This window comes from Neolamprologus multifasciatus, chromosome 3, assembly GCF_963576455.1.
Source record: "Neolamprologus multifasciatus chromosome 3, fNeoMul1.2, whole genome shotgun sequence".
Lineage (NCBI taxonomy): Eukaryota > Metazoa > Chordata > Actinopteri > Cichliformes > Cichlidae > Neolamprologus > Neolamprologus multifasciatus.
This window is the reverse complement of record NC_140441.1, coordinates 40,778,451-40,799,349: the sequence shown is the minus strand read 5'-3', so window position 1 is coordinate 40,799,349 and position 20,899 is coordinate 40,778,451. Positions and strand designations below refer to the sequence as shown.

The 20,899-nt window shown below is 37.0% G+C and overlaps 1 protein-coding gene and 1 long non-coding RNA gene across 3 annotated transcripts; both read right to left on the bottom strand.

Moving 5' to 3' along the window:
- Positions 1-3,986: 3,986 nt before the first annotated feature.
- Positions 3,987-6,808, bottom strand: LOC146523208 (uncharacterized). 2 transcript variants are annotated; one of them, XR_014870031.1, is made up of 2 exons: positions 5,136-6,808; positions 3,987-5,101 (listed from the first exon to the last, which is right to left on the bottom strand). It is a non-coding gene; the product is annotated as an uncharacterized LOC146523208 (long non-coding RNA). The 2 variants fall into 2 exon arrangements; XR_014870032.1 differs by having other exon boundaries at positions 5,896-6,808.
- A 4,956-nt stretch (positions 6,809-11,764) lies between these two features.
- On the bottom strand, positions 11,765-16,458 carry LOC146523207 (up-regulator of cell proliferation-like). The gene has a single exon (XM_085136805.1). It carries the CDS (start codon positions 16,361-16,363, stop codon positions 11,864-11,866), a length of 4,500 nt encoding a protein of 1,499 aa, XP_084992931.1. The 5' UTR covers positions 16,364-16,458; the 3' UTR covers positions 11,765-11,863.
- Positions 16,459-20,899: the final 4,441 nt, after the last annotated feature.

Here is a 20,899-nt window from a genome sequence, read left to right as displayed (position 1 = left end):
CGTGAGGATGAGGGAAAGGTGGGAGGCAGAAATAAATGAAAAAAATACCTGATGACACCTGGTGGGAAATATGTACTGAAGCACAGCAAACCACTAGTTCAAACACATGGAGAGTTTAAATGAAACAATATCACCAGATTCTACAGAACACCAGAAATAACTGCTAAGATGGGTCCAACACATCTGAGTTCATGCTGGAGGAACTGTGGGACACACTCTGCCAAACACACTCATATATTGTGGCTCTGCCCTAAACTCTGTGTATTCTGGAGGCAGATATTTGATGCTCTTAAAGACATTTTCCAAGGTAAATATTCCACTAAGTCCTACAGTAGCAGTGTTGGGAAGGATTGCAGAACATATTGACTGCAAAGCCAAAACTTACCTGCTAAATATATTACTCACTGCAGCCCTAAAATGCATAACTATCAGATGATTAAAACCAGATATAATCTAAGGATCCAGAGAGTGTATGATGTCTGTCTGATGGAACAAATTATATACTCAGACTACAGAAACATGTCTTTGAGAAACGGTGGGGACCCATGTTACCTTTACTATTACAATGAAGAACACCACCTAATTTTAAGAGCTCTCTCTCCACACACACATATCTATGAACGGCACAGGAATAAGGAGACCAAAAGACTGCCTCACATAAGGCCAAAGACTGCTCATGTATACTTTTCCTTTATATGCATGTATGGTTGCTGTCTGTAACATGCTGCTGCTTTGTTACAGATGCTACACATGCTGCTTTGTGTAGTTTTAATGTGAGTATATGTTTGTACATGCGGGTACAGTTGATTAGAGGAAGTGAAGGATGTATTCAAATAAAAGCTTAATCCGCTTAATCTCTGAGCTTATTTTATATCTATGTGACAAACACCTTAATAAACACTTAAGGTTGGGTTACTTACTTGGCCTCGATCTATAAAAAATGAGGACACAATGAGACAACTCAGTCACTGAGATGAAGTGACTGAGGAAGTGACTTTAATCAAACTTAGTGTGTACATTTACCTTTACAAAAATCTATCTATGTATCACACAAAATTAAAGATCATCTTACTTGATCCAGAAGGACTCTTTAAGGCTTTCTGTTGCCTGCTGTTTTGTGATATTTTTCCAAGCAGCAGGAATATCAGCAGGTTTTGCATGATACTCACTAGCAAAATCATTGTTGTACTTTGCCATCACATATTTCCAGTAGTCTGATGCCTCAAGACTCACATCTGGAGGGATATTCCAGTCTGGGTAAATTTCCTTGTAACACTTATAAGGGTGATAGTTATCATTTGTAAAACTGCTGCCAAACTGAGCATCACTGATCACAAGAGAGGAACATATTCCTGTGTCAAGTTTTTGTGTTCTAACAAACCTATATGTACCCAGACCTTGTGGTCGATGCAGTGAAGCAAAGTGCTCATTATGGGCTCCTCCTCCTGCTTCACAGGGCACTGCACAGAATGGACACTGTTTGCCGCAACCAATCACTCTGGTAAAAAGCTCACTGTGTGGTTTCATACTGAGATGCTTTATCTTTATTTTAAAGTTTGATTTTTTAAACTCAATCCTAAGACTGTTTCCCATGTCAGCCACAGACACTGTGAGCAAATCAGCAAACTGTTCCTTGTCAGCATTGTTCAGGAACATGAAAGCATCAAAAGCATCCTGGGAAATGACCAATTTATCAAGATCTTTACGAATACTTTCAACAAATGTCTTCAAGTCATGAGTCTTTCCTGTTTTTGCCTCATTGATGGCATCATTTATGCTTTTGATACATGACTGGAGATGTCTGTCCTCAAACTCAGATATTGTGGACACAGTTGAAAAGCGCTCCACTATTTTGCTGTGTATCCATGTCTTGACATAATTCTCATATGACAGAATATAGCTCACATAGTTTTTAAAATCATCCTTTGAAAGTAAATCCAGTAAAACTGAATACTGGAAGGACATTCGTGTGCTGAACTGCTCACATGTCAGCATGTCATCAATGATATTAGGACCCAGGGAGCGATTAACATAGTCTTCCACAGCGGGCTTCAAGCATTTGTTGGTGAATTCTTCTGCCTTTTGAGTCCCATCAGTTAAAGCATTCTGACAAACTTATTTCTTATTTCTTATTTCACGGGTATTTTTTTTAGGACTTTCCTTTTCACAGAGCAAAACTTTGGGAGGAGAGTATTAATTATTAATATAGTAGCAATACCAGTATTTTATTGAAATTGACCAGACCTCAGTTGAACTCTTCTTTTCTTTCTTTAATGGTTTTGATAATTTCGGAGTACAAGAAGATAAAGAATAAAGAAGAAGAGATTAAGAATAGTGACTTACCTTTGACAGAAAAATTTTCATGTCCAAAAATCAGAAAAGTGCAGTTCTTTCGTCTTGGAGTTGATCCCTGTCAAACATCACCAGCACTGGGCAGGAATGCAGCATAACTATTATCCCTTATCAAATTCAGCCCTCGCCTTTTATTCTGCTGGATGTAGTCATGCTAACTTTCGTTTTCTGGGAAATCACACACCCTGGTGTTGGATTGATGTGGGTGTGGTTTAAGTGAAATCTCTTTCTTTTTCTTTGCCTGTTTCTTATTAGATAGACTGGGTATTTGTCCAAAGCCTGAGAGAGAGAATCTTTATGGCTTTATTCTTATCTATCCCTGTGTCACTCTATGACAGATGGGTTAGGCTCCAGCACCCTGGCAACTCAAAGTTTGGATCCAAAAATGGATGAATGGGGGGAAAGAAGAAAAAACATCTATGAGTTGCTGTTTGCATTTACACATGGAGATCAGTACATAAAATGACATGCATGCAGAGTGACGTTCACATAGTTTCTTTTTAAAACTTCTGTCTGTCAAAATTTGGCGTTATTAGTGTGTCAGACTTTAAGAAGTACCTGCAGCCTCAAATAGCCTGGAGAAAAAAACAGAGCAATGATGGCACTGTAACAGTATTTGTATTTAGACGGAGATGGCTTGGGAGTAGATGGTAAATCATTTTTCATGTTTGTCTATACATCATACAGGTCAGATGTTACACACAGGTTTATATGGTGTAATAGTTTCTGATAATGCAGCTCTACTCTGGATAAGTCTCCTCATGATCTTTCACATCACACCAACAACTAACAGACACGTTGACCTTTATATAAAACCATATTGATTTTCTTCTCCAGCTTTTGTTAATTTATCTGAACTGCCTTACTGTTTTCAGAGAGAAACACATGTAAAACCTGCGTTCACACTTGCTGCATTCATTTCTGAGCTGGGTTTTTGCGCTGGTGCATACCATTTTTAAATCTGGCTTTGAATCTCATGATGATGGCTTTGGCCATTAATTTTGACTTGTTGGGTCTTGCATGAAGTACTCCCTAAAGTGGTAAATGAATTTTAACCAATTAAGCTAACATATGTTATGTTTTTTCTGTGCATTTGGAGCAATCATCTCTGAGGATAGTTACTTTAACTTTTTTTTCCTAGGAACAGTGCATGATTAATAAGCTTGCAAGAAAACAAAACCAAAACTACTGCAAATTTTCATTGTTTTATCTCAATAAGGTTAGGTTGTAGTTTCACTTTCATTTCCAAGGAAATCACACACCCTACTATTGGAAGGATCTGAATGGGGGTACCAATACAGAGTTATTGGTAATGATATATAGAGCTAACATAAAGATAAAATCTATCATTCACAATGGTTGTATGCAGGGGCGATTCTAGGATCAGAGCTTTGGGGGTGCTGAGCACCCAGAGAGCTGCCCATCCAGGCAAGGTAAACTTTACTCATCACAATGAGACTTCTTCCCCATCTCTGTCAGTCCCTGCATCCCTAAATGCCTCCAGTTTTCCAGAGTTCTGTCTGACTGCCTCCTTGGTGCATTTAAACCCCTGTTCCTCCCTGTCCTCATCGTCTGTTGTCTTCATCTCCATTATCAGTCATCATAATTTTACCCTCTCTGTTCAAGTCTGCAAATTTCTTTATTAAATCATAAGTTTCTTAAATTCATCAAGTCTCTCTGTGCCTGGGTCCTCGTCACAAAACATGACATCACTGTTTTGTACATTTTAACACAATTTAATCCCCACATTTTTGAAAGAATAGCAAAACACCTTTTTGAAAAGTCTGTAACAAAACCATCAAATCTGATCAAGGTTATTAAAATGCTGCCAAAGAAGAATGGATTGGAATAAAAAAAAAAATACATATCCTAACCTTAATTACTGGGGAAAAATGATAAAAGATGCTCATAGTGAGTAAAAAGTAAACTGTGTGCATTTTTTGGACAGAGATTCACTTCTAAAGTGTATGTATAATACAATACAGATACATAAAAAATACACTCCAAAAATAGAAGAGTCCTTGAAATATACAAAATATTATTAGAAAATGGAGACACTTGGCCTTTGGTACAATGTATACAATGTATGAAAATATCTTTACTGCAGATACTACTATGGCTCTGCAGATTTTTTCTTTTCTTTTAACATGTTGCCTCACCTTGATGTTGGTAAATCTGTCTATCACATTTTGGTGGTCAAGTCTCTCACGCATCTCTTTCTCAACTGACATCACAGCCAGGTGCTGGAGTCTGCTTTGACCCATGGTCCTTCTCAGCCAGGTATGGAGCTGACTCAAGACACTAAAAGACCTCTCACAGCTACAGCTGCTAACTGGGTTTGTTAGGGCAACCTGAATAACAGTTTTCAGTTTGGGGAAGATCTGATTATCCAGAAGATTGTACAATGTTAACATATCTGGAATGGCACCAGCCTCACTCTTGAGCTTTATAAAGTCTTTGGCAACCGTGACTTCCTCTGACTGAAGCTCAATATGGTAATGCAGTGCCAGGGCTGACAACCCAGTTTGTTTTGCAGATTCTGTATAGCAGCTTTAATATAGGGAGAACACAACTTCCAGATTGTATGAGTTGTTTGTACTAGTTGTTTGTCTTTCTTTTTCTTTGACAGTTAAACAGTTACTGTTTTGCCTGTTAGTACTCCCTGTCTGTTTTCTTACCTGGTACATCCTGATCTTGTACTTTGTCCTCATGTTCCCCTCTTTCCTCTCTCCCTCTTTGGACTGACAATCTGTACACACACACACACACACACACACACACACACACACACACACACACACACACACACACACACACACAACAGGAGTTATAAGGTTAATGGGCATCCAGTCAGTTAGCTAGTTAGTACCTTGGGTTCAATATCGGCACATATGGCAAAATAACCAGTTTCTCTCATTACATTTCAAACAGGACAGTGGTAACAACAGCAGGCAACGGACAATGTTAAGTTTTAGATTTTAAATAGGCTGTATACATTTCAATGAGATCAACAGGGCAGTCAAATATCGCTAATTTTACTACAGAGCAAACATCGTCGGAAAACACGTTTTCAACTAGGGCTGCCACAAACAATTATTTTGATAGTCGACTAGTCACCGATTATTTTTGCAATTAGTCGACTAATCAGATCATCATCCATTGGACGTACAGCGTACAGCTTATTGCACCAGCATGCATCTGCTCTCATATAACTATCATTAGCTTACAGCTTTAAGTGTTTAAGGTATGTGCTAACTAAAAATAAAGACAAGATGATAGTTTATTAAATTTGAATGAAATTTGCAGATTGTTTCGGTGAAGTTTAATAAACTTATTGTTATCTAAAATATAACGGGACACCGGAGTATATTCTCGAGCATCTCACACTTCTGATAATCAGCTGTCTGCATGACATTTATTCAGCTGTGTAAAAACTATAACTTTAATCTCAGCCTAACCGATTTACTCAGGAACAAATAAAATACTAAAAAAAGCCAAACAATAACATTTTTAAGTTATCTAAGTGACTTATATATGTTTAACCTGAGTAGCGAAAGACCGCAGTGGGTTTGAAAGCGATTTGCCGGAGTCCGGTGTTCTCACGGGCTCTAGAGAGCCTTGCCCTCAGCTAGCTATCAAGCTAGTGGGTAACAGACGTCTCTGAAAACGTCGGAGCGCTTTTGAAAATATGTGGTGTCTTGATAAACTGAGCAGATATTTGAGGTTTACACAGCTACATTCTCGCCTGAAAATATGCTAAACGTTTATTTTGTGACCCAGAAAGAATAATAAGAGTAATATTAAAACTAACTAGCTGCCGCCATTGTTGGAAACTGAGTTGGGCTGCGCTATGAATTCTGGGACACAGCTCCTTCTTCTTCTTCGGGGTTTAACGGCAGCTGGCATCCTTGTACATGCAGTGCTGCCGTCTTTTGTGATCTTACAAAGCTTCAAACGATGCATCGACTATTAAATCAGTCGTCGATGATTTTGATAGTCGACGTAATCGTGACTAGTCGACTAATCATGGCAGCCCTATTTTCAACACAGCAGGTTACCTGGTGTAATGTTTTTTAGTTAAAAAGAAACATGGTCTGACTCCTACCTAACTATATAAAGAGTAACTGAAAGTTAAATGCAGCTAATATGTCCTGTTTTAAGCCAGGCACTTCCACCTCTGCTCCGCTGCGTCTCAGCCACCATCGCTCTGGCAGCAACGGTGCTAAAGCAAGTAGGAGAGAGCCGAGCTGGAACAAACCATTTTGGGAGGGGTTATCTATACTTTTGTTGTTAAAATGTTCCATCTCAATTAAGTACTGTATGCTTTTTATATTTTTAGTAGTATGTCCCACAAACAGCAAATATTTTCAAAAAAAGTAAGACATCTTTGGGGGTGCTTTGATTAATTTTGGGGGTGCTGAAGCACCTCCAAAACTGGGCTAAAATCGCCCCTGGTTGTATGGCATATGGACCAGCTGCCCCTTCAAGAAGCTTGTAGAGCTTTCAGTCAAAAGGTCTACAAGTAGCATTTTTTATCACCCAAATTAAAAATTCTGTAAGGGCCAGTCCCTTTTACTAGATATGGGTGAAATTGCAAAAAAAAAGAAGAAGAAGAAGAAGAAAATAAATAAACTTAAACTGAAGTACTTAATACAAATAAAAGGACAGAATGAAATTATTCAAATTTAAACCCTGTTTAGCCAACACTGGAAATATGTGAGATCAGCAAGGAATTTCAAAACATATGTGAGCAGTTGTGAACTTTAATGTGTGGCCAGTCTGCTGGTTAATTGCACATCATGGCTGATGTGCATTCCAAAGTTAACTTATGCAAGCAAGAGAAAGAAATCAGAATATATGGGTTCCATCACACGCAGGATTTGAAGGCAATAAAGGAGCTGATTATTTAGTCAAAAATTCAGTACATGAGCACAGAAGAGGATTTTATTTGCAGTATGGGCCAGCAGAATGCATGGAATTAGTAATTACTTTTTCTGAGTAATAACCCTAACACCAATCACAAGTAAATAAATTACAAAATGAAAATGGCAAAATCTATGGGAAAATTATAAAAAGGTACCTTGAGGTAACCAAGGTTACAATTCAGTGATTTAACATAAGAGAAAATGTAACTCTGTGGACCATACAGATATAAAATGATCCTGTAAAACATTTAAAAAGGGAAAATATGTAAGATCACATATGCAAGTGAAAGAAAAGTAAATTCTAAATACTGAGTAAGAAAGTCACATACTTTAAAAAAAAACAAACATATATGATTGTTTAAAATGCTAAAGATGTAAATACTTGCCATCAGATCCCTCAGCAACAGAAAATTTGTATGGACTTCTTTTTAATTAACTGTCCTATTAAAACAAATAACAAATAAATCAGTCATCTATAACAAACATAATTATTATCTGACAAAGCAAAAATAAGCTCATGTACATCTGTCAATAAGCTTGTGAATAGCCTTATATATTTTCTTCAATTTTATTATAATTACTTGAATCAGTTACTAAAAAATTCTTGAGTAAAAGCAAACACACATAAAAGAAACCTGAATAACTGCACTTTTAAAGCTTATTTTAAATGATAGTCATTAAAGTGCATGAGAAATGTATTAAAGTTTGTCTATGAAATATTAGTTTTTCTTCTATATGACAAAAACTAAAACTAAATGATATGACATGATATCTGGAATATGTTCTTTTGTACATAAGAAGAAGGTGAGGAGGAATATAAGTTGTTACTTGATGTTTTTTGAGGCTTTTTTCTGCCTGCTCTTTTGTGATGACATTCAAAGTTTCAGGAATATCAGCAGGTTCTGCCTTATATTCTTTGGCAAAGTCTTTGTTTTACTTTGCCATTACATATTTCCAGTAGTCTGATGCCTCAAGGCTCGAATCTGGAGGGATTTTACAGTCCGGATAAATTTCTTTGTAACACTTGTAAGGGTGCTTTTTGTAGCACTGCATCTAAAACGGCCGTTACTGATCATGAGAGAAGAGCATATGTCAGTACCAGTTTCTTTGTTTTGTTCCAGGTGTATACCTTCATTCCTATAATAGACCCATTTTTGTAATATATCTATATTATTGCCAAAGCACTTTCTGGATGGATGAAGATTACATTTCGTTTCCTTGTACTTGTAACATGTGCAATGACAATAAAGTTGAATTCTATTCTATTCTATATATATATATATGTCGATTCTCACTGGCTCTGCTTGTGATTGGTGTTAGGGTTATTACTCAGAAAAAGTAATTACTTAACATATTACACAGAACACATTTCATTAAAGGAATGGAGTTTTAATTATAATAAAACTGCATTACTATTTAAATTGTAATAGTAATAGGGTGCTTAATTATTCCATGAAGAAAGTAAGTCATCATACTGATCATTACATTACTTTCATATTACTCTGTAAAAAAGCTGAAACACACTGTCTCATAATTACAGTTAAACAAAATGAACCTATAAGTTACAGCCCTACACACCAACACAAATCCCTATCCTAATGAGGACTCAAACGTATCGTTCACAAAACTGAAAACACAAACCAAAAAGGAAAATAAGCACAAAAAGACAAAAAGCGATCGTCACTGTGATTCTACTGTAGACACATGAACAGGTAGAAATGAAGGCTGCAGCCTGACTGCTTATCAGCTTGCTACCTGATTCAGGGTGTGGCTGCGGTGCTGAAGTCATTCAGCTTCCACGCTGAGTTCTTTCTTGGCTAGCTTAGTGTTAACATGCTGTCTGTGCAGGTTCTTGTGAAGAGACAAACTTTTGTTAGCAGCATAATGCAGCTGTTTCTGTACTGGATGAAGTTTTCACTTTACCATTGTGCTTTCTCCCTTTTCTTCCAATAGAATTGGACTACTGAGAACCAGTTTCAAATTCCCATCCTTAGTGTATACATACCTCAAGTTAAAGGCTCGCAGAGATCATGTCATTCTTTAGAGCAGAGTTGATCACAGTTGGGTTGGTGGGTTGAAGACCAATAGCAAAATCATTCAAAAAATACTGTTAGCAATTAAGGAATAGAATTTCAAATCCAGACCTGACCTGCTATCAGAGACATATGAAACATTATACAGAATAGACAGAGCGGGGTGGAAGTGGGAAATGGATTTATCTGGGTTCAATCTGACTCATGGATTGGAAGGCAATAAAGGAGCGGATTGTTTGGCTAAAAATGCAGTAGGGAACAGGATAGGACTTCATTTACTGTATGGTACACCCGATTGCATAAAAAGTCAAAAATAAATCAACCAATGAAAAATGGCAAAGCTTGTGGGAAATAATTAAAAAAGGGCATACTTGTTAATACAGTGAGAAGATTAGATTAGATTAGAAAAATGTCCAGGTGACAAATTTGGCTGTGAGAGCATTGAAACAGTCAGGCAGTCAGGAAGTATTTCCATCACAGAGGATAGAAAGAGAAACTATCTTCAATATGTACACACTTCCAAACCTGGATTTCTGGACTAAAACAGAGAAACTGTAGCTAATGGTCCCAAAAGGTTTATTCTGTTCATCTGGAAGTAGCATTTTCAATGGGACAAACATTTTGTCACTCATCCAAGTGACTTCTTCAGTCTCAGCTGACTGCAGGTTTCACCAACCTTATAAACACTACATTTGCACAAAAACTGAAAGCAGCCCACTGATTGAACAGCGGGCTATGAGGTCAGTTCCTCGATCGTTAATATGCAAATGATCATGACCATTGATCAACAACCACTGATCAATGGCCATGAGTACCATTCACAGAGAGTTGGAGTGGCTTTCGCTATCTTATAATCACAGCATTGTAAGATGGCGTAAGATGCACCCTTAGGCCCCCTCCTGGATTCAGATATGGTCTTTTGCTTTTCATGTAATATAGAGATCTGAAACTGATATTATACATCAAGTTTAATCAGAAGCCTGACTTAGGAAATAACAAGTGCTAGATGGCAGCAAATCGCCATTGATTCATCTTGCTTGCCAAACCGAAATAAGAAATAGTCAACAGACTGTTGCACTGAATGGTGGTAGTGTAGCTTAGCTCATCATGTGTGGTGGTTGTTATTTTGTGAAGAACCCCATTTTGTGCTTTTTGACTTACCCTTGTCTCACCTGACAGACTGTCCCTGTGAAGAAATAAGTGGAGAAAAGATGTGTCTGGAAACACTCCCTCTCCCTTGTTTGTCCAAACTCCAAGAAGACTTGTCTATTGTCTATGCAATCTTTATTGGCTGTTTAACCATCTGTGGGTGCAATAAATCTGTAAAATTTTCACTCCTGTGGCCAGATCCTAATCAATTTATGGCACATCTTCTGTTAGTATACTGTTCCAGTTATCTATCATTTCTTCATCGTCTGTCTTATTTATATATATTTTTTCAAACTCTGCCCACTTTGCTGTCTTTAACTTAAAAACTGAAGTAGACAATCACTACTACTACAAACAGTTTGTACTAAAGGATACTGAAGTCCGTGTTTTGTGCAATCAGTTTTTGTCTTAACTCTGATCTTGTTTTTACATTTTCGTGGTTGCAAAATGATTTTTTTTACTCTTAATAACTCCTCTTGGCCTTCTAAACTCATTTTACCTCTTGGTCTGTTCAACCAAGCCCATCAGACCCATCTCAGTGGACTGGATCAGACAAATGTGGAAACACTAATGAGTCTTTGGCCACACAGTTTGTCTGAATTAATTAATTTAATTCTCCCACCACATTAAATATGAAGGCAATAATACATCACTAACATAATTTCGAGATCTGTTGATTAACATTCTATGGACAGAAAGACAATTTTAAATCCACATCACTGAGGTCATTTTAACTTAACACTGACCGAAGTTTAACGCTGCAGATCATGCCAGATATACAATGAATGTTCCATTAAAACATTTAAAAAATACATATAGATACATATAAGATTACATATGTCAGAGAAGGAAAAGATAACTTTAAATACAGAATAACAAAGTCAAATACTTAGCATATACTCAGATCTGCTTCAAAAACCTCAAACATGTAAATATTTTACATCAGATCCCCCAGATACAGCACTGTTAGCAGTTTCATTTTGACTGTCCTATTAAAAGAATGGAGACTGAGTCATCTATAACACACATAGTGATTATCTGAAACAAAGCAAAAGGATGTTCATATGCATGTGTGAATGTACATGAGCTAGTGATTAGCTTGAGATTTTTTTTAGTTTTAATATAATTACTTGAATTAATTTAATTTTAATTGAATTAATTTAATAAAAGTGCAAAAAACCTGTGACCAGATTATTTTTCAAACAGAGGTAAAAGTAACCAAAAACTTCTTTAAAAAAACTTGCTTTAAATCATATTGTTTAATATGTATGTGGGTGTTAAAATATTTTAAGGTTTGTCTTATGAAATACTAGTTTTTCTTTCTATCTCACAAAAACAAAAATTACAATATCTGGGATGTGTTCTTCTGTACACAAGAACAAAAATGAGAAGGTATGTAAGTTGTTACTTGATGTTAAATGATTTCTTGAGGCTTTTTTCTGCCTGTTCTTTTGTGATGTCATTCCAACTTTCAGGAATATCAGCAGGGTTTGCATTATATTCTTTGGCAAGGTCCGTGTTGTACTTTGCCATTACATATTTCCAGTAGTCCGATGCCTCAAGGCTCGAATCTGGAGGGATTTTCCAGCCTGGGTAAATTTCCTTATATTTCTTGTAAGGGTGCCATCTACCATTTGTATCAATGCAGCTAAAACACTGCTCACTGATCACAGAGGAAGAGCATATGTTAGTGACAAGTTTCTTTGTTACATGCCAAGTGTATTTACCCAGACCCTGTGGCCTATGCACTGCAGCAAAATGCTCAGTATGCTTTTCTACTCCTGCATCACAGACAACTTTGCAGAATGGACACTGTTTGCCACAACCAACCAGTTTGTTGAAAAGCTCATTCTCAGGATGCACATGGAGCTGCTGTAGTTTCACTTCAAAGTTCAATGTTTGAAACTCTTTTCTCAGATCTTGGTACATTTCGTTCACAAACACTGTGAGCCAGTCAGCAAACTGTTTCTTGTCAGCATTGTTCAAAAACATGAAAGCACCAAGAGCATCTTTGGAAATGACCAGTGTATCACCAAGTTCTTTACAAATATCTTCAACAAATGTCTTCACATTATCACTCTTTCCTGTTTTTGCCTTGTTGATGGCATCTTTTATGCTTCTGATACATGACTGAAGATGTTGGTCCTCAAACTCAGATATTGTTGTCACAGTTGAGAAGTGCTCCACTATTTGGTTGAGTATCCATGTCTTGACATAATCCTGATATGAGAAAATATATCTCTGGTAGTTTTTAAAATCCTCCTTCGAAAGCAGATCCAGTAAGATTGAACACTGGAAGGACATTCGTGTGCTAAACTGCTCACATGTCTTCATTTCATCAATGATTTTAGGACCCAGGGCCTGATTGATAAAGTCTTGAACAGCAGGCTTCAAGCACTGGTTGGTGAATTCTTCTGCTTTCTTTTGGCATTGGTCTTCTTTATTAACCACATGTTTGAAATCATCACAAAACCTGTCCTTGTTCTTAATCAAACATCTGTAGGGATCATTTTCTTCATGCACTTTCTTAAACTCTCTGGCTGCAATTCCACAGACGTGCTGTTTTAGAAAAACTTCAAACATAATGTCTGCCTTGACCTCTTGGTTTTTCTCAAGGTTCTCATCAGTGATGTGTAGGATCTCCTTGATGTATGTGTCACAGTACATTTTTTTCCTTCTCACTTTTTCTCTCACAAATTGAGTGCAAACATCTATGATGCTGTCAGCCAGTTTTTGTGCAGCCATTATGTAATCTTGAATGTCAAAAAACATACCTACTTCCTCAACTCTATTTGAGTATCTTTCAGCTGTATATCTGAAAGGTACCAAACCACAATCTTCCAGCCTTTTTTCTAAGAGTTCAAGTGAAACGTCCCCTTTATGTTTCAGGCTTTCTCTCAGATAAGATGATGCATTGGTAAAGATTTGCTTAGCTTGCTTTTCAGAACAAGGAAGTTTCTTCAGTGTTTCACACCACATCTTGAGAAACTTATTTTCAAGTTCTGTCTCTCCCATCAGAGCATTATTTTTCCAACACTCATTAATCAGTCCCCAAACTGCATTTTCAATCTCTTTTATGTGATTCTCTTTGATTCGATCAATCTCTATCATTTCCTGTGTGATTTCTGCTGCTGCTGTGAGCTGATTAAAAACACTCCTTTCCATTTCACGCCGAAGGCTCTTTGCATTGCTTGAGAATTCCTCTTTATATCCTTCGACAAGATATCCATGACCGTCTGTTTTCTTAAAATATTGTCTCAGATTTTCTAGAAGTCTTGTCTCCCATGTGGACAGCACTGTGGAGGCTTCAATTTTCAAACGTTTGAGAAATTTATTGATGTCAGAAGATTCAGATTTTACAGCAACTGTACCAAAATTGGAAATTCTTCTTTCTGCGTTTGTTACAAAGGTGTACATCTCTTTTTTGAATTCCCACTCCCATTTGTTGAATTCTGTGCAGAGTCTCATGTATAAATCAGCTACGAGATTGTTTCTGAAGCTGAAGATGAAGCTTTCGTGCTTTACTGCATTCCATAGGTTTGACATCCACTCTTTAAAATCCAAGATATCCTTGGCCGATGACTCACAGTTTCCCAGCAGTTGGATGATGTGTTTCTTGAGCTCATATACAGCCTCACTGTAGCCTGCATTGACTGGTGCCATTGGTGGGTTTCCATTCCAGAGTCCAGGAATGTACCAGTTCCCAGTGTCTGGACTGTACTCCATCACATCAGTGAAGCTCTTGTTCTCCTCTTTCTTTTCCATTTTGGCTGCTGCCTGGGTCATCTCATTTAACTGTTCCAGGAGCAGTTTCCTGTCTCGTAAGTTCTTCTCATGGGCTGAAACATCGGACACATTCTGGTGAACAAACACACATTTCGGCTTTTTGCCCACCTCCTTCATCCTGAGAAAAGCATGCACAACTGTTTGTAGGATGTCCTTCATTTCAGTTGAATTCTCCATTGCAATATTAACAATGGTGACATCACTCAGCCCCACAACAAGTGTAGCAAGCTCATTGTCGTGCTCATAGCTGTTGTCCAGTTGTGCAAGTTCTGGTGACTTCAACCCCTCAGTGTCAATGATCAGCATGAAGTCACAGTTTAGGACTTTTTTCATGTCTTCATTGATTTTGATGAGCGACATAAAAGCACCTCGAGTACATCGACCACTGCTGACTGCAAACTGCACTCCAAACATGGTGTTAAGGAGAGTGGACTTTCCTGTGCCCTGAACTCCAAGAACTGTGACTACCAGGATCTTTCTGTTTGGAGACACCAAGTCACTGAGCTGAGAGAGAACATCACTCACCCATCTGAGAGGGATGTTGGATGCATCTCCATCTACAAGCTCAAGAGGAAATCCATCAAGCAACAACTCTGCACACAGTTTGGGCAGATGCTGCAGCTGTTGACGTGCTGGATCTGTTTGTGGAAGGGACAGTGAGGCTTCATAGATCTGACCCATTTCACGGAAGAAGTGTTCAGTCCCCAGTGAGCTGTTGGAAATTTGTCTGTCAATTTCCCTGATCTCTTCTTTGTTCTCAGAGTTCTTGCATTTTTCTTTATATTTCTCCTGAAGTTCAGACAGTTTTATACGAGACACGTTATCCAGGTTCATTTGCATCAACTTCAGGAAATAAAACCTCTCTGTTCCTGGGCTTGATATTGCATTGATGAAGCATGTCATAGCTGTCGACATGTCATAAGAGTTCTGTTTTTTCCGCAGTTCTTTTTTCTGTAACAGAAGTTCGCTTCTGTAATCTTCAATATTTCTAGACCCGATATGTTGAAGTCGAAATTCTTCCTTCTCTAAGCAGGTCAGTTCTTTCCATATTTCACCTTGTCGTGGAAGCTGATCTTCTTTGAATCTATGGATGTCTTGAATTTCAGCAGTGATGGCTTCTGCATTTGTCTTTGCAGTCTGGCACTCTGGAGAGTCTTCATCAACCAGGATTCCCAGTTTATAGGCAATGTCTGCCATGTGCTCTATTGTCATCTTAATCTTTGAGTTCTTCACCACATCTCTGACTTTTTTTCTCAAAGTTTGTACAAAATCTGCATCATTTTTCTGTTTCTTCTTAGTTATGATGTTGTTGTTACTCAAGCCCAATTTGTTTGCTACTGTTCTTAAAACCTCGTTATTACTTTCACCATTACCAACCAAGAAGATCTGTGTCTTTTGGTTTATGTTAGTGAGTAGACTGCGCTCAGACTCATCCAAATCACCGAAGAACACAAAAACTGCTGCAGATGTCTGGCACAGAAAGGAGTATTGTGTTTCAAAAGATTCAATGTCCCCACGAAGGTTAGCTATAGCCACTGGCTGACTGAAAATATCAATGTTTGTGTTTCCACAAGGAAGATACCAAGTAATTTCAGTCAGTCCGTTGGATATTGCTCTTGGACTGTCACCACACTCCATGTTGCGGTGAACAAAGGTGTCATGGTACTGCTGAGAATTGCTCAAAAGCTTATTGAGAATCTCTGACTTGGATAAAGAGCACTCACCCAGTCTGACAAAAGAGATCATTGGAAGTTCAGACAGAACGATTCTTTCTTCAATGAAGCCCTTGGATTCTGACAGAGACTGAGGTCTGTACTTTTTAACAATGTCTCTCATGGCCCACAGCATGAGTGTGCACTGATTGGTGTCACAATTGGGAAGCAGCAGAGGAACAGAGAACTGACACATGGACATTTTGAGTGCCATTTCCTGCTGTACAAAACCATCAGAACACAGAAAGAGAGCAGTGATTATATCGAGTGGGTTTGGCATGTCTGTGATCAATGATTGATCATTAAGTTTTATCCTATTTCTAGCTGTGACATTAACCATCATCAGTTCCTTTAGAAAATACCATGGGAGGTCTGATTTATACTTGGCAGGTTCATCATTAATCATCTGCTCATCAATCTCAAGTAATTTGCTACGTGATTGTTTCTCCCTGTAGTACCGCTCCAAGTTCAAGTCCTCCAATACACTCACCAGGTGCCTCCCTGTTGATATAAAAAATTTTGTTATTTCTGTAACCATCTTAATGACTATGTTTCTTACACATACAAATCTAATAACATCGTTCGCATAAAACGACCACTTCCTGTGGTAGTCTTATAGCTTTCATATATATACATAGGTATACTGCAAATATACCATATCATTGTTTAAGTGTGTACTACACATTTGGAGGTTTTTTTTAATCGTGTATATAAATATACATATATGTTTTCCTAGAAATTAAAATCATCGAATTAGTCTTTCATACTTAGTTTAAACAATGTTTAGTTACTTTGTTGTTTATGGAAAGTATTCATCACTGTGATTTGTTTTGTATTATAAAAGCTTTAAAAAAACAAATAAAAGCTATTAAAGTGTTTCTTTAAGTTTAGTTTCTTAATTTTAGTGATGTTTTGATATGTTCATTTTAGGGGTATCGTCTTGTTTAAATATTGCTAATCTACAGTGTCTTTCTTTTCTAGACATACTATGCTGCTGATCTACAAATACTCAAGTTATATTCCAGTATGTTGTTCAGATAGTAAACTCGCCTGGAAAGAGATCCTGTTTCAAAATTGGCTAACTCTATTTTTAAGATTCTTCAAAAGCGCTATCTACTGTACAGATTAAACTAAACAACTAGCCGAGGAGAATGGATAGATGGATGGATAGGTAATAGTAATTTTATCATTATCTGTACCATGAATGTAAATTTCTAAAATTTTGATTTGACAAATTATACGAAACAGCATTAAATATAACTAAATTCACACTGATAACTGTTATATTTGGGATAGCCTTACAGTGGAACTTTAAAATATTACTTCCAACCTACAAGTTTGTTTTTCAACTATTTTGACTGTGCAGTATTATCACACAACTTTTCAAATAAAAAAAAAGTATAATGAAATTACTTTATAAAGACATTTCCATGTTTACACTGAGACTTAGCAAGTCCATGCACCCGTTCCCTGTGTAACATATTTTTGTTTGTTTTTTGTATTTTAAATAGCTATGACTTAAATTTACTTACTTGTGTGTGTGTGTCTGCTGCAGCTGGTCACAATGTAGGTCTTAGCTTCACCAGCAGGAGTCTCCAAATGCTGAGACACTAACTCACTGTCGATATTAAACAGTGTTTTTTTCACATGACAACAAGGAGCTGTGGGAAAAATAATAGTAATAGCGATTGATAGTGTTTTTACTTAAACGACTTATAGAGATTTCATCATGCAGCTTTTTGCTGAAACATGAAATTGCATAAAAATGTATTTTACCTCCTGCATCAGTCTGTTGGCGGGGATATTTGCAGATACTGCATGGAGTTGGAGGGGTCTCTACTTCCTCGCAGTAAAGCTCAACAAACAAGTCTTCGGCACTGATTTTCTTTTGATAAATGATTAATTCTATATTAAAAAACAAATACATAATAATCTCCTAATTTTTTATTCAAGTACAAAGTAGCTGCTTACCTGCATTGTGGGTGCAGTCCCTAACATCCCACTGTTGCTTTAGGTTAATCCAGCAGTGTCTCTCTGATTACTATAATGAAAGTAAAGTGATTATTCTTCAAAGATTATTTCCTAAATGGAAGTTTAGCTGTCAAAATGAAACTCAAATGTCAAACTAGACAACCAACTCCCCGACTCTCCGTGGAGTTGGTTTTCTAGTTTGCAGGGGTGAAAAAATGAGTGGTGGTCTAATTTGGATATGTAAAACATATATAAATATATATATTTCAAAAACAAGGAAAGAAGAGCAAATTGGAAAACTGGATCTGAAAACACTGATCATGATTTTCCGGAATAGATGGAAGGACATAATTAAGAAGGGAGAGATTCAGGAAAAACAAAAGGCTGCTTTCATGATTAGCCATATTAACCCTATAATGCCCTTTGTATCATATTTGATACATGAGTTTCTGAGACCTCTAGCTCATTAACATGATCAATACTTGCTATAATTTCAAATTGTTATGGACAAAACTCTTTTTTTTGTCTAAAATTACCATTGTTGTTGACAAAAAGTTGCCAAAGACGTCCAATGTATCAAATGCGATATATATATATAAGGTTATAAGGGTTAATAGACATCTCAGTTCCATAAAATCTGAATTTTCTGGCTAGGTTTTGATGGGTTGGGTCTTACAGGGTTAATACCTAAAGTGTAGCTGTTAATTGATACATTGGTACATACTGCAGTGGAGTGTACGACTGTACTAACCTGATTAAAAGCTGTTTCAATATCTATTAATAAACAAAATTAAATATATACATAGTATGTGTATGCATATGGTGGGGCTTGTGGACCAAAAATGCCGGAGCCAATGTTTTGTCCCAGTCCAGCCCTGGTGAAAACCCAGCCCATTTCAATCATATGTATTATATTACTGGATCATAATAAACAAGATAGATTGAGTTGAACTGTAATTAATTAACAGTATGTAAATGAAAGTAATTTCATTAATAATTAATAATTAAAAAGTATTTGTTTTACAATAATTTACACAAATTACTGCACTGCAGCACTAATTTACATACTGTAAAAATAATTATTATGACTTTGGAAAGAGAATACTAAAGCTCATAAGACGTAAGTTTAACTAATGGCTAATTATAGGAACATTGCACCTGTAGCACATTGAGCAACATATATAAAGTTGGAATGGGCTGAAAGCATTAACAAACAATCCACTTCTTAGCATTTTTGCATTTATAGCATTTATACTTGTGCAACAGTATTTGCTGGCACGCCATCAAGAGGTGCATTTCAGATTATGTGTAGGTAATGCAGAAGCATAAATTCCCTAGGTTCTCTCCCAGTGGTCACTGTGCCAAAGGTGGCTTCACAATGGCCTGGAAAAGCAGTTTTGATGGTTCACTAGCTAGTTTTTTTTTTTTTTTTTTTTTTGTCTTCCTAATCGTATATATAATGAAAGCATCACTGATGAAAAAAAGACTATAAAACAACCTACCTTTATAGCAGATATCTGATCACGGCAAAAATGCTTTTCTCTGATCCACTGTTTGTTTGTTCTTTTTCTTTCTTCTTTCCTGTTTTCTACAATATTCACAGTAAAATTGCTGTTCTGTTTCTATCCCTGTAGCAGTCTACTGCTACTGTCCCTATAGCAGTGTACTGATGATGATTCTGAGCTCTCCTTTTATATTGTTAGGCGAATACTTTCACTTTCACTCAGGTGAGGCAGCATTTTTTTCACAATCAACCAGTCAAGCTTCAGTTAATGATTGAGGCGTTTTAAGAAAAAGAAATGGTATGAAAAAAAAAAAAAGAGAATGGAATGAGATCAGCAAATCTTTTCCTCATATTTGACTCATGGTTTTGTATATGCAATTTTATTTTCATTGAAACTGTAGTTAGTTTTAAAAGTGCTTCAAAATGATTGCCCAAATAGACCACATTTGACAGAAGTACTCAGTCACCCATCGAAATCATTGAGTTCAGCTGTTTCAATCACTGTCATGACCACAGATATATAACAACCAGCAGCCAGGCATGCAGGCTGTAAACATTTGTAAAACAATGGGTCACTCTCAGGAGCTCACTGAATTCTGGCGTGGTACCATGGTAGGATGCCACAAGTCCATTTGTGAAATTTACTTGGTACTAAATATTCCACAGTTATCTGTGGTATATTACCTCCAATCCCTAACCCAAACTGGAAACAAATGGGAATGACAGCAATATAGGCATGAAGTGGTAGGCCATATAAAGTAGCAAAGAGATTAGATTAGTTTTGTATTAGATTAAATGCTGTGATTAAAAGTTAAAACCAGATGTACATAACTGATTAGGAATAACCTCAGGTGAACAAAGCATCACTAAATGTTTAAGTCAGCTGGTTTTCACCAACTTCACAGTCAGAGGTTCTGATATGTTATTCTCTCACATGAAATAATTAGTTCAGACACTGACAAAAATAAAAAAACACAACATGCTTAGCAGGGTAGGACTCACAGATGTGAAAGAGCTGATAAAGTTGGTCTGCATTCCAGCAAACAATTAGCTGGGGCTTGTGAGTTTGTGGCAGGGACTAACTTTGTCATCTAGGAAATGCGGATAATAAGGAAACAGTTAAAACAACACTGAAAAAAAATTGTTTTCCCTTTTCTTATTTTTCAGTTTATACATCCTTGATTCCTTTGACTTCATTTCCTTGAGGGAGACAAACTCACTTGACCAGTTTGTCTACCTCTAATAAAAAGACAACCAGTATTAGTAAGCACACCAATTTTTATTGCGAACTAAAGGACACCATTTTTGGAAGTGCAGTGATTAGCACTACCACCTCAATTCAAAACCATGAACTGGCTGGGGGGATTCTGTTACAACTGTGAGGAAGGTATGGATGGATGGATGAAGGAGAGGTAAAGAATAGTTATCCATTCATAGTTTCTGTCTCACTCAAAGGGTAGCCTAACT

Excerpts from the sequence above, each read along its gene's own strand:
- LOC146523207 (XM_085136805.1), bottom strand. The coding sequence starts at position 16,363 with ATGATTAATGATGAACCTGCCAAGTATAAATCAGACCTCCCATGGTAT.